Genomic DNA, 13687 nt, shown 5'->3' with positions numbered 1-13687 from the left:
CATGCAGACACAGGGAGAAAACACCACACTCCTCACAGACAGTCACCCGGAGGAAACCCACACAGACACAGAGAGAACACGGACACAGTCAGGTAGTTGTATGTTGAATATCCTGTTCTGGATCCTAAAAGCCATTTAAAAAGGTACTTAATGAAGCTCCACCGTTCCAGAATGCAGTTTCTCTGCCCTTGGGCCAGATCTTAGCATTGGGCATGATGGCCTCAGCTGCACCTCTTTTCATTAGGCAGTGTGTGAATCTAAAATTATCTTAAAATTTGATCAGATTCAACTTTAATCTCAGAAACCTCTTGATTGGGAGCTAAACTAATGTCACCAAATAACGTGTGAAACCTCTTTCTCAGCTCCCGAGGCCCCCCACATCTCTTCAGTGGATTATTCTCATGGGGTCTTGTATGTGCGCTGGACCTATGGAGACCTCTTCACTGACCTGTCTCACTCCAGGATGCTCCACTGGCAGGTGGTGGCTGAGGGCAAGAAGGGCTCGAGGAGACGCTTCTCTACAGATGTAAGACACTTAATTCTTCATTCGAACAACATTATTACATTTGGTTTGTTCAATAATTGTTTATGTAATATCTAGGGAGCAGAAGTGAAGTTTAAATACCTTTATTATATTTTGTTGTGCATGTTTGTTCCAGTCATATTGATCCTGACATTTCCAGAACCTACCAAAGAAAGCCGGATTATTTTAATGAGAGCATGATGAATCAGTGTACTTCCTTCCTTGATTTACTACCACAATTGCCATCAATTACTGATAATCAGTTTGTGGCCGTTTACCGTAAACTGTAGTCGTGCTAAGACTAAAACGGGACAACGGTCTTAGAAAAGCAAGCTGATCTGTGGGGTCTAAGATAGAGCATCTTCAGCCTTGTTAGCTAATGATGAGATGTGCTATTGATTGCTTCTTGGGTGTACTTCTGAGGCCTAATTAAAAAAAGCACAGGGTAGCACTGGTGTCTTCCCCGACTCTCCTGGTTCTCCAACACTAGCCTGTAATGAATCCAATTACCTACCACACATATTTATCTAACACAGGGAAAAAAAGGATTAATTAGAGTCTACTAAATGTTTCCAGCAAGGAGACAGTCAGAGATGCTTATCTGTCCACAGGGTTTGCTCAGAGAATACAGTTCACTCGCTCAGAGCCTAAAATATACAGATGAGATACAGATTAGCGTGGACGCACTTTTTTTCATCGTTTGTGAATTCGGTAATTACACAATACAATGCTAAATATTTTATATGAATAAGGAGAGTTTTTTTGTTTATTTGTTTGTTTGTTTTTAACATTCGTGTTTGTTATTGGCTCGCGTTCTGCCGTCAGATGCCATGAGAGTAAATATCTGCTAAAAGCAATATTGATGCACATTCAAGCTTCAGATCAATGTCTTGCGTGATGTCATTGATTTCTTGGCCAACATCCGCCATTAGACTGTTGTTTAAACTGTTTAAATCCTTTTGACTGCTGCTGAAAGAGTTGGAGATTGAAACGGTCAGTCAAACATGCTTAATTTTGCTAACTGAGCTGTCTCACGTTTCATTTCAGACTTCATTTTGGTCCTCGAAACACTTAATTCGCTAAAACCAAATAATTGCCTGTGTGAAATTTGCTGTCCTTTAACAGTTTCACTTTCGTAGATAAGTTTAGAAAAAAGCGTGAATGTTAATACTGGTACCCCAGCAGTATCTACCTGCTTGATATTTTAATTTTCTTCTTTAATGTAATATTTTTAAGGAAACCATAAGTTGTGTGCCTATTTTAATTTCAAAGAAAGTTATTTTTAACAGTCCAACATTTGTAAATTTTTGTATCTCTTACTGTCATGTATCACGGGGCAGACTGACAGAGACGGACGCACTCGCTAAAACACCGTACTTTTAATTAAACAAAAGATATAACAAAACAAAGACAGGCAACTACGGAAGAGGAACATGACTAGAAAACACAACGAAACAACTAGGAAACAAAACGACTTGACTTGGAGACGGAAAGACACAAAACGACACGACTTGGAAGATAGCAAAACAAATGACCGAAACAAGGAAGTGACACAAGGGAACTTTAATACATGAACAGACGAGACACACCTGAAACAGATAACGAGGATTAAGGACAAGGAGGCGGGACAAGGGCGGAGACATGGACAATAACAAACAGAGCCATGTGCTGAGAGAGAACATGGCGGGGAAAACAGGCATGACAGGACGAGGGCGCGACACTTACAGATTACATTCCAAAAATTCATTCTCTTTGGCTGAACTGTTTTAGTTCTGTTTTTGTGTTAGAGCTCTGTTATCACATAGATGTCAGTTTAAATTGCCCCTAAATTCCTTTGCTGTAGTCATTCCTCTGTCTTGTTTTCGCCTAAGAATTTTAAGTAATTTGTGAGCTATCAGTTCTGTTAAGTGTTCCTTTCCTCTTCTCCACAGGTGACACGTAACATGATGAAGGCCACACTAGCTCTCCCCCCTGGCGACATCTACAACCTGACTGTCACCGCTTGTACTGAGCGTAGCCGCAACACCTCCACTCCTCACATCATGAAACTGGGTCAGTCGTTGGCCTCTGCCTTCTCAGCATCTCTTTCAGTGTCAGCCGGTTGTCCTTTTAAAACACTTTCAGCATTATACTTGCAAAGCAAACAAAACCCTTCTGCATCTTCACAGCCTACACCCCAGTTATCGCTTATGATTTTGCTCTTGCAACTTGAAAGCTTTGCTGCTACTGAAGGGAATAGGTCTGAAATTTACTTCCATTGAACTGAAAGTAGGATATCAAAAAGACAGGTAGTTCTTTGATGCATTGCTAGACCAGAACCGATGTGTAATATTAGCATGCAAAAGAAAAATCCACTGCACCGTGTTGAAATGGGAGAATAATGGATCAGACTACTTTTTTTTTATTCAACTTACAGCTGCAGTTTCTGCTGGGTGTATTAGCCAGCGATCACAAAATGTGTTTTATGGAATGATAATTCTGACCAGGCGGCACGGTGGAGCAGCAGGTAGTGTCGCAGTCACACAGCTCCAGGGGCCTGGAGGTTGTAGGTTTGATTCCCGCTCTGGGTGACTGTCTGTGAGGAGTGTGGTGTGTTCTCCCTGTGTCTGAGTGGGTTTCCTCCGGGTGACAGACACAGGGAGAACACACCACACTCCTCACAGACAGTCACCCGGAGGAAACCCACTCAGACACAGGGAGAACACACCACACTCCTCACATGCTTATGTTCTGGTTCTGCATTCTGAACGGTCAGAGCAAGGTTTTCCCAGAAATCACGTTTCCCACAAAGGGCTTTGTCTTCATTTGTCTTTCAGTGAGTTAGTCAATAGGCCTCACATAGGGCATGAGGAAGTAGGGAGAGATTTGAGACGTGGCCTGAAGAACAACGACAGCTTAACAAATGGGGCTCAAAGGACGTTTAGACGTTTCTTGCCGTCAGATTGCAACAAGAGGCAGCTATTCCCTGTTTTAAATATGAGCTCCATGCAGTAAATGATTAGAGATGATGAAACATAGCAGCAAACTGTAAACAGACACAGACTTGTTCAGAACGTCTGACAAAATCAACATATTTCTATAAAGCAGCAGTTACAGAAGATCCGTACAGCACCGTTCTTCCACATATCTCATTGCTTTGCACTGTATGTGTGTGTGTGTGTATGTATGTATTTATATATATAAATTGGTCCTGCACAGACCTCTATGTGATTGTCTAGAGACATCTGCTTCAGCCCAATATTTACTGGGACTCTGAGGTGCTCAGTAAATATTGGGCTGAAGCAGATGTCCCTAGACAATCACATAGAGGTCTGTGCAGGACCAATTTTTTTAATCCCACTGAGTTTATTAATGAGTTAATGAGTTTATTACATACTATTCATACTTTAGCTGTTTTCTCTTATGCTGATTATTGCATGATTATTATCTTTTAAGACAGAGGTTTTATTAATTTGTGGGATTTTTCCACTGTATTTATGTTGACCCCCCTCCGGCGTTCACTGGATTAGTTAACCGCTCGCTCCAGCACAGGACACTGAAATATAGTCCCACATCTCAATAGACTGTGACGAGACCCCTGATCAAGGCTAGGTTTAATTTAGTATACGAAATTAATCCTGAAACCTTGTTAAGCTTGGTCTTCTCTGTGATATTCAATGTATCACACACATGTTTTTCTCATCACCGTAGATTACGTGTTCTTTCTAGAGAACTCTGACTAAGCAGTAGCCTTCTCAGTTCAAGATATTCACTTTTGACTTGGTATGTCTTTGTCATGGTATTGTCATTGGTGTGTTGCTCTATTATTCCCAACACCACTATTTTAGCTGTTTGTTAATGAGTAGTATCCAGTGTAACCAGTTCTTATCTGTCTTGTATCCCAATAACTAGCCAGTTCTGTAACTGCCAATAAGGATAGCTATAAACAAATAAAATCTAACTGTAATACATGATTAAACTTACATACTTCAGTAATTTTATTTCGGAGATTCATCAGCCTCCGAGCTTATTTTAAACTACATTCAGTTTTAAGATTAGTGCATGCAATAGAAGTGAAACTTGCAGGGCAATCAAGAATTTTCAGTCTGTCAGCAGAAACAACCACAGGCGGAATATTTCTTACCATATAATTTTGTTTTATTTAAACATTACTTCTTTTTATTCTGCTTTTTAAAGGAAGTTGATTTTCATACATGTCAGTCATAACAGTAGTGTTTTGTTTTTTATTTTTACTCAGAGCCAGCACCTCCCAGGTCCCTGTACGCTGTCAACGCCACACACTCGGCAGTCACTCTGCTGTGGACAGAGGAGGGAGTGGTCGACTTCTACCAGATCAACTGCAAAAAACTCGGACCTAACAAACCACTCAAGGTATGGAGACTTTACACTCGAGAGTCCGTTACTGTTGGCTCCCGTAACAGGTGACAACTTTATACACGATATATACATATTTTAGCCGATCTGTTTTACCCTTTTATGATATGAATTACATGTATGACCTCTAACTAGGGCCAATCAGAACCAAAAAGCAGAAACCATAACCAAAAAAATACAATTTTGCACAGGAGGGCCACTGGCTGCTGGAGACAAGCCCCGCCCACAAAGTACATTCTATATGCCCTTCTACATCAGCAAAAGCCTGCAAGTTTTACCTCTCCACACACACACACACACACACGCACACACACAAACACAGAGTATATGTGTTAGATGCTGAGGGCTCTGCTGAATATCAGTGCATGGGGAGAGTAGTCTGTGTGTGTGTGTGTGTGTGTATGGCCTGTGTGTTAGGGGGTGGCTCAGCTGAACTGCAGGTTGAGGGGAGAGTACTCTCTGTGTGTGTGTGTGTCTGTGTTTGTGTGGCGAGGGTGGTGGCTTTGGTGAACTGCAGGTTGAGGGGAGAGTACTGTGTGTATGTGTGTGTGTGTGTGTGTGTGTGTGTGTGTGTGTGGCGAGGGTGGTGGCTTTGGTGAACTGCAGGTTGAGGGGAGAGTACTGTGTGTGTGTGTCTGTGTGTGTCTGTGTGTGTGTGTGTGTGTGTGTGTGTGGCGATGGTGGTGTGGTGGCTCAGCTGAACTGCAGGTTGAGGGGAGAGTACTGTGTGTGTGTGTGTGTGTGTGTGTGTGTGTGTGTGTGCGTGTGTGTGTGTGTGTGTCTGCTGAACTGCAGGTTGAGGGGAGAGTACTGTGTGTGTGTGTGTGTGTGTGGTGATGATGGTGGCTCTGCTGAACTGCAGGTTGAGGGGAGAGTACTGTGTGTGTGTGTGTGTGTGTGTGTGTGTGTGTGTGTGTGTGTGTGTGTGGTGGTGGTGGTGGCTCTGCTGAACTGCAGGCCAAAGTGAGAGTAATATGTGTTAAGTCCTGCCCTCACATAAAAACAGAGCGAGATATTAGAAGCGAAAAGCATTTGAGCTGAAAGTGAGACGATTAGAAGTGTAACTAAGAAGAAGCGCATATACAAAATGATTGATTATATAAGGAACGACTCTGTTTACAAACGATCACTGTTAATAACAGTCCTCTATTTATCACATTTTTATTCCTTGTTTATGGATTCTGCTTTTCATCATAACTTTTGGCCCTGTTTTGACGCCATAGACATGAGTCATGTGTATTCTCTCATTGTACTGCTCCGACTTCATCTTAATTTACATAATTATGCAGAAATCATTGAGCCCCGTGTTCAGTGCAGAATTTCAGTCACCAAATGTTTTTACTTCTTTAAGATATTAAAATGCAGTGTGAATCATAAAAGAGCATATTCTGTTGGGCTTACAGAGAATACACAATATCAGCCAGAAATCTGATCAAGACTGTGCTGTGAAGGCTGAGGATAGGCGTAGCTCCTATCCTCCTAAGAGAGATCGGAAGAGGAGTGCGTTTGGACATATTTTGTAACATACATATTTCAGCAGATGTATTACTAAGTATACTAACCCTAATGTCTCAGGGTGAGTAAAGTACATAACTTCTGGTGACTTAGTGCTAATTAATTAAACAGTCCACCCGCCTACGTATTCAAACTCTTTAGATTAGTGTACACTTTCACTCAGAGATAAGCTCTGCTGTGGTAGAGCCAAGAGGACGCCCACAGGCTGTTGGCCACTGCCATCCCTGCCAGGTTAGTCAAATGTTTTGCAGAAAAACAGGGGGCAAGGTTACCATTGCCAAGTTTTCCCTCCCTCTAGGCATCGTGCACTGGGGCAAAAGCACAGTCACTACGCCTCCAGGGACTGTCACTATGTCCTGTGGTTTATTAGAGTCATTAAAAAAGCCGTGGGCTTCACGCGGGTGATTCACACGGTTGCCACGACAGCAGTGAGGCGAACGCCTCAGGGACTTGGGGCGTGATGCCTGTTCTTTTTCTCCATCTGCCCACTAGCCATCATCAGCAAGGATCCATCTGCTTGCAGCCATAACCCACGCTTCCCATAAAACCACACACACCACAGGCCTTGTTAAAAAGTCGAGTGTGTAGATATGCCATTCGGCAATCACCAGCGTCACTCCAACTCATTCCAAAAGTATTAAACTGTGCTTCATCACTCTGGAGAACACCGTTCTACTGGTTCACAGTGCTCTGCAGGAGGGCTATATACCCATTCAGCTGATGCTTGGCATTGTGCATTGTGACTTTAAGATATTGCTGTAGATCTAGGCAGCTGCTCTATATCCTAGCACTCTGTGTGTCAGGGCTTTTCTGTGGAGATTGTATGTCATCCACATGTGCATATTATAATACGCTCTTTTGAACAGATCTTGTACTGGTGCGTAACTATTTGTGTGAGTTAATGCTCTTTGTCCCTTCACAGGCAGGTGATCCCCTGACTGCTCTCTCTCATGTTCTGACTGTGAGCAACTTGCAGCCCTCCACCTCCTACAACTGCAGCGTGACCAGCTATAGCTACAGCACACCCAGTGAGGCTGCCTACATCACCATCTCCACCCTGGGTAATACATTCTGCTAAACCAGTATAAAAGATCAAAGTTAGTGTCACACTGTCATATTATAATAAATAAGGTATCACATATATACAGCTGCAGGGGCCTGGAGGTTGTGGGTTCGATTCCTACTTCGGGTGACTGTCTGTGAGGAGTTGGTGTGTTCTCCCTGTGTCTGTGTGGGTTTCCTCCGGGTGAATGTCTGTGAGGAGTGTGGTGTGTTCTCCCTGTGTCTGTGTGGATTTCCTCTGGGTGACTGTCTGTGAGGAGTGTGGTGTGTTCTCCCTGTGTCTGCGTTGGTTTCCTCCGGGTGACTGTCTGTGAGGAGTTGGTGTGTTCTCTCTGGGTGACTGTCTGTGAGGAGTGTGGTGTGTTCTCCCTGTGTCCGCGTTGGTTTCCTCTGGGTGACTGTCTGTGAGGAGTTGGTGTGTTCTCCCTGTGTCCGCGTGGGTTTCCTCCGGGTGACTGTCTGTGAGGAGTGGGTGTGTTCTCCCTGTGTCTGTGTGGATTTCCTCTGGGTGACTGTCTGTGAGGAGTGTGGTGTGTTCTCCCTGTGTCTGCGTGGGTTTCCTCCGGGTGACTGTCTGTGAGGAGTGGGTGTGTTCTCCCTGTGTCTGCGTGGGTTTCCTCCGGGTGACTGTCTGTGAGGAGTTGGTGTGTTCTCTCTGGGTGACTGTCTGTGAGGAGTGTGGTGTGTTCTCCCTGTGTCCGCGTGGGTTTCCTCCGGGTGACTGTCTGTGAGGAGTGTGGTGTGTTCTCCCTGTGTCTGCGTGGGTTTCCTCCGGGTGCTCCGGTCTCCTCCCACAGTCCAAAATCACACGTTGGTAGATGGATTGGTGACTCAAAAGTGTGTGTGTTGCCCTGTGAAGGACTGGCGCCCCCTCCAGGGTGTATTCCCGCCTTGTGCCCAATGATTCCAGGTAGGCTCTGGACCCACCGCGACCCTGAACTGGATAGAGGTTACAGATAATGAATGAATGAATGAATATGTTAAGCCATATTTTCTAATATTTTAAAATAATTTGAAACCAAAGAGCAATCTACTCTCAGTGTCAGAATGTCATGTCTCTTTTTCATGATATCACATGACTGAGCTTTGGAACTGCAGTACTGTGTTAAACAATGAAGGCGTCGGTGTTCAAAAACTGCAATAATTATTTGTAAATATGTCATGTTCCTCCATAGGACGACAGAGAACATCTACATGGCAAAAATTCAATGACAATTTTACCATGTGTTGTTGAGGATGCATTGTTAATGATGATTTGAGAAGGCAGGGAATGCTCTCGCAATATTGGATGTCTCACAATAATAGGTCTATCTGTTAGATATATCTAACAATGAAAATGTATTTCTCTGACTAATATGTTGCCAGATCGTTCACTGGAGACAACGGCACATGTAAATCTGCATCATTGCCTGGCACTGTAGTGGTTAGTTTTAAAACATTGGCTCATCTAAGGCTCATCCAAAACCCTGCTCGTTTTCCTCATATATTTTCAAACAATGAAGTAACATTTGTAGGATTCTTGATTGAGCAATTCATTAAAAGGGCTCCTCTGTGTGCTACTTAGTGCCTACTAAGCTAGGGTTGAGCGTATAACAATAATACTGTATACCGTGGTATCTCAAAATGAGGGCAGTATTTATGACGCGTGTGTGGTGTGTCAAATTTCTGTTCTGTGTCTTTAAAAGTCGGCTAAAATGTTCATGTGCATTTAAGAGAGCCACAGGGAGGGGGCGCTGTGGGGGTTCGATGACTGCTGATGTCACGGTTGGAAAACAGGTGCGAGGGAAAAACACAAGCCTCGTAGCCCACCACAGTTGCAAGTTTAGAATAGAATAGAATAGAATAGCTTTTATTGTCGCTGAGGAAACAATGTTCAGAACGGTGTTAAAACAGTGAAATACAGTCCTCTCTCAGGCAGCAGTTAAAATATAAAATCTATACACATGTGCAGATTGTTCAGAGGCATTAACACAGAAGATATATACAGGCTTAATTTAAAAGTGCCGTGTGCAATTGCTTGTCCATTAGGATGGGTGGTTGTCCGTTGATTCTACTGATTATCAATCAGGATGGATTGGTTAAAGTAGTTGTGGGGGGGGGCTGATGGGTTGATGGCTTTTACAGCCTGGGGAAAGAAGCTGTGTTTCAACCTGTTTGTCTTTGCTTTTAATTGTCTGAATCTCTTTTTAGAGGGGAGGTCTCTCCTCTCCTGTGCTGTGCAACTGGTGAACCAGACCGTGCAGCAGTATGTCAGGATGCTCTCGTTGGTGGCTCTGTAAAAGTTCACCAGCAAGTGTTGAGGGAGGTGGGAGTGCTTCAGCTTCCTGAGGAAGTAGAGTCTCTTGTGCCTTCTGCACTAGGTGTTGGGTGTTGAAAGCCCATGTGAGGTCAGCAGAGATGTGTACTTCAAGGAACTTGAAGTGCTCCACTCTCTCAACCTCCACTCCATTGAGGAGGAGGGCCGTGGTTTCGATGTGGGTGGATCTTCTGGAATCCACAACCATCTCCTTGGTTTTATTTGGGTTCAGTTAAGTTTAGCGCTGAGTTTGGGTTCAAAGAGGGGAATAAAGCTGTAAACAGACAAAATACTTAGATAATCCTTCACTCGGCTTTGTGCTGACGGGTACATGGCTTTATCCTCTAAATGTGTGTGTTTTGAGCCTCAGTTCGCTGAACAATCTGCTGTGGTGTGCTAAATCACAACTCCCTGTTAGCGCCAGTTGTGCTTCTAAACAGTGTACACCGTCTTATTTCACTTATTTTCGAACTTTTCTGTTCCTTCACATCAGCTGCTGAAATTTGCCCTCTCTCAGAAATGTTTTTTTATCGTGTTTTGAGACGGTAATGTGGATACCACCCATCCCTCGTCAAAACACATTTAAACTAGCCATTAGTATAAAAATGGAGTCAGTTACTGCTGGTCACTTGATGATACAGTAAACTAGTTTCAGACCTGAGAGAACAAGGTAAATTTGTATGTATTGTAGCAGTTAGAAATACGAAAGTACTACATTCAACATACCATCACAATATCATTTCACAAAGCTAATCCTGCTGGAAATTACAACATAACTGCCAGTACAACCCTATGCCCACAGTAAACCACTAGATTAAATTCAGTAATGGCTCATTGTCTGTACATGAGACATATTCTGTTTGTCCTTTTTATGGTCCATACTGTTCTTCTTAATTTGTGTGTTTTATTAAAAGGTATATATGTGTGTATGTGTTTGTGTTTGTGTGGGTGTTACAGCCCAGGAAATGAACCCCAGTGTTGCTGCTATCTCAGCCCTGGCTGTGCTCAGTGTGCTGCTCATCAGTCTGCTGGTGCTCTTCCTGCTGGTGCTGCGCAAAAAACACATGCAGATAACCAGGTAGGAGCTACTCCTGTTCTGTCTTAATCTTACTCCACTGTTACATTCGTCTTCCAGTCTCCAGCTCACTAATGATTACAGATGAAGACGAGATGAGAATTTGGCAGCGTATAACTTAGAAATAAATAAAATTGGGATTAAATTACGGGCGGCACGGTGGTGCAGCAGGTAGTGTCACAGTCACACAGCTCCAGGGACCTGGAGGTTGTGGGTTCGATTCCCGCTCTGGGTGACTGTCTGTGAGGAGTGTGGTGTGTTCTCCCTGTGTCCGCGTGGGTTTCCTCCGGGTGCTCCGGGTTCCTCCCACAGTCCAAAAACACACGTTGGTATGTGCATTGGCGTCTCAAAAGTGACCGTAGGTGTGAATGTGTGTGTTGCCCTGTGAAGGACTGGCGCCCCCTCCAGGGTGTATTCCAGGGTGTATACTGGCGCCCAGTTATTCCAGGTAGGCTCTGGACCCACCGTGACCCTGAATTGGATGGATGGATGGGATTAAATTACATTAGTTACAGTGTATTGTATAACTTCACTTTAAAAAAGAGAGCACAAACTGAAGACTTTAGCTATTGCTTCAGTGAATTAAATCTTAAATAGTGTTATTTCTTTCTATTTATAAAGTATTTCATCGCAAAAAGTAGACCTCTGCTACAGTAAAGGTCTATTAGTAAACATTTAAAGCTAGTTCTGGTGCAAAAGGATATTTTTATAGGGGGAAGTGGATGTTTGCCCGTGTTATTTTGACGATTGCCCAAATTGTAGTTGTTTGTTTGCTTTTCTTTTTTGTTTTATGGCCTTTTTCCTATTTAATCAGGGGCAGTTTCGTTTTAGACTCTTGGCACTGTTGAGGTGTTTTTGAGCCACTTTCTGAGTTGGTTGATGATGGTTTTGTCCGAAATGAGGGTCCTTCAACTGAAAGACCAGCTTTAGATAAAATACTGTAGATAGCAGCCTTGGTATTTTAATGTCACTCAAATATATGGTCGATCACAACGTAATGCCGCTGAAACAGTAACTGCCAAGGATATTATTTCAAGGTTTCACTGCATTCACAGCTTTGTTGGTTTGTGGTTTTCAGAAGCCCCTCTGACACTCTGATGTGTTTTCTTGCAGGGAGTGTGGGGCAGAAACCTTTGTCAACTTTGCCTCTTTCGAACGGGACGGAAAACTTCCCTACAACTGGTAGGAGTCCTCTTTATTCCTGTGGCGTTAAAACAGGGTTGAAAAAGTTCAGAATGTTAGTATACAAATGATAGAGGCAAAAGAAAGCAGTCATCTCACACACTAGCCGCACGCAAACACACTGACAGAGAGAGAGAGAGCAGAGAGCAGCAGTGTGTGCAGGATTGGGATTTTTAATCTGGCCCTTAACCTCAAATGCACGTGGCTTCGCTCACATCTTCCCATGAGCCGGCGTGTTTGGAGAATATCCCTAGTGGCCTGAAAGCCCAGCTTTATAGCCCTTACAGATTAAGAGAATTAGGATATGACAGAACAGGGATTTACCAGAATAACTACACTCACACACACACACACACACACAAATAATGAAGAGAAATCTCTCCAAGTGATGTGGTGTTTTGCTCATAGGTGAATTATAGTGTAAATTCTCTTATTAGCCATAGTTCACTGTTTCTTGATTCTTTTAGGCGGTTAAGCAATTTTGTTTGTTAAATTTTTGTTACTACATGCGCACGCGCGCACACACACACACACACACACACTGATTTTGTAAGGAGGTGATTTGTGGGCGATTCCATACATTTGTGATTAATATAACAGCTTAAAGACAGTCAGTTAAGGCAGATTTTGGTTTTTCACCAAAGTCAACTTGCAGTCGTTCTTTTGATTTGGAAATTAAAGACTTCCAAAATCTCATTGACGGCTATTTGTCCGAATTAAAGGCTTTTTTTCCCATTATCATTATCAGAAAATGCATTTTGTACAGTGTTTATGTAAATGTCTTATATTTGTCTGCTGCTACTGTAATCATTAATGTTGTTGTGTTAAGCTTTATCAAGGTACACAGTGGCCTAGGGGAGCGTATTTAATACATAGATTTTTAAATATGGTACATATTTCATAGTTATCCTCTTCTCTGCAGCTGCATAGAATAACTGTCTACATTTTTTTGAGAACGAGGGTTAAGTTCCGCGTCTGCTGTCCATGCGCCATTGACCACACACGCCCATAAGTGCAGTTGATAAGCTAATGACACTGGACTGCATGAGGCATTAATTAACCCTGTATAAAGCACTAATTAAGTACGTCTCAGTCATCACTGTCTGTCACTATTACTAATGGAGCACCATGTTTTGTCCCCAACTTTTCGCCCTTGGTGTTTTTCTTTTCCTTTTTGTTGTTTTCTTTTTGTTTGTTGTTTTATTTTATTTTATTTGAACCCCTTCAGGCGAAGGAGCCTCTTTGCCTTCCTTACTCTTCTGCCATCCTGCCTTTGGACTGACTATCTTTTGGCTTTTTATATTAATCCGTGGTAAGTAAAAGCGCAGACGGCCAGACGCTGCATCATGGAGGCATGTGTGAGAGGCCCACAGCCTGGCCACCATAGACACAGCTGCAGTACATTTACACACACATTCCCTTTTCACTAAAACTGCCAAGAACGCTCTTAAAAATAAAGCTTCTGAAATGGGGGGAAAAAAAGGAAGTCTGTGAGGTTGTTTTATTTGGGCCACAACAAAGAAAAGCTAACCCTCTTAACCACTGGGGAAACAATTGGGTTCATACTGTGTATTCATACTGTAAAAAAAACATAGTTTAATAGTATGCCTTTGTGGAGATTCTTGACACCTTTGACCTCTCTTCCACTGCTTCTTTAAAG

At 43.0% G+C, this 13687-nt stretch overlaps 1 protein-coding gene across 2 annotated transcripts in view; it reads left to right on the top strand.

The window, feature by feature from the left end:
- Positions 1-13687, top strand: part of ptpro (protein tyrosine phosphatase receptor type O) — a 77739-nt gene that overhangs the window by 48712 nt on the left and 15340 nt on the right. Inside the window, exons 11-17 of one of the 2 annotated variants that reach the window (XM_066669436.1) lie at positions 363-526; positions 2455-2575; positions 4761-4894; positions 7335-7473; positions 10728-10848; positions 11959-12027; positions 13256-13339. In XM_066669436.1, the coding sequence (XP_066525533.1) occupies positions 363-526; positions 2455-2575; positions 4761-4894; positions 7335-7473; positions 10728-10848; positions 11959-12027; positions 13256-13339 (832 nt within the window). The remainder of the gene's footprint in view (positions 1-362; positions 527-2454; positions 2576-4760; positions 4895-7334; positions 7474-10727; positions 10849-11958; positions 12028-13255; positions 13340-13687) is intronic. The other variant, XM_066669437.1, reaches the window with a different exon arrangement.

The sequence above is a fragment of the Hoplias malabaricus genome, chromosome 4 (assembly GCF_029633855.1).
Source record: "Hoplias malabaricus isolate fHopMal1 chromosome 4, fHopMal1.hap1, whole genome shotgun sequence".
NCBI classification, from domain to species: domain Eukaryota; kingdom Metazoa; phylum Chordata; class Actinopteri; order Characiformes; family Erythrinidae; genus Hoplias; species Hoplias malabaricus.
This window is presented reverse-complemented; position numbering and strand designations above follow the sequence as displayed.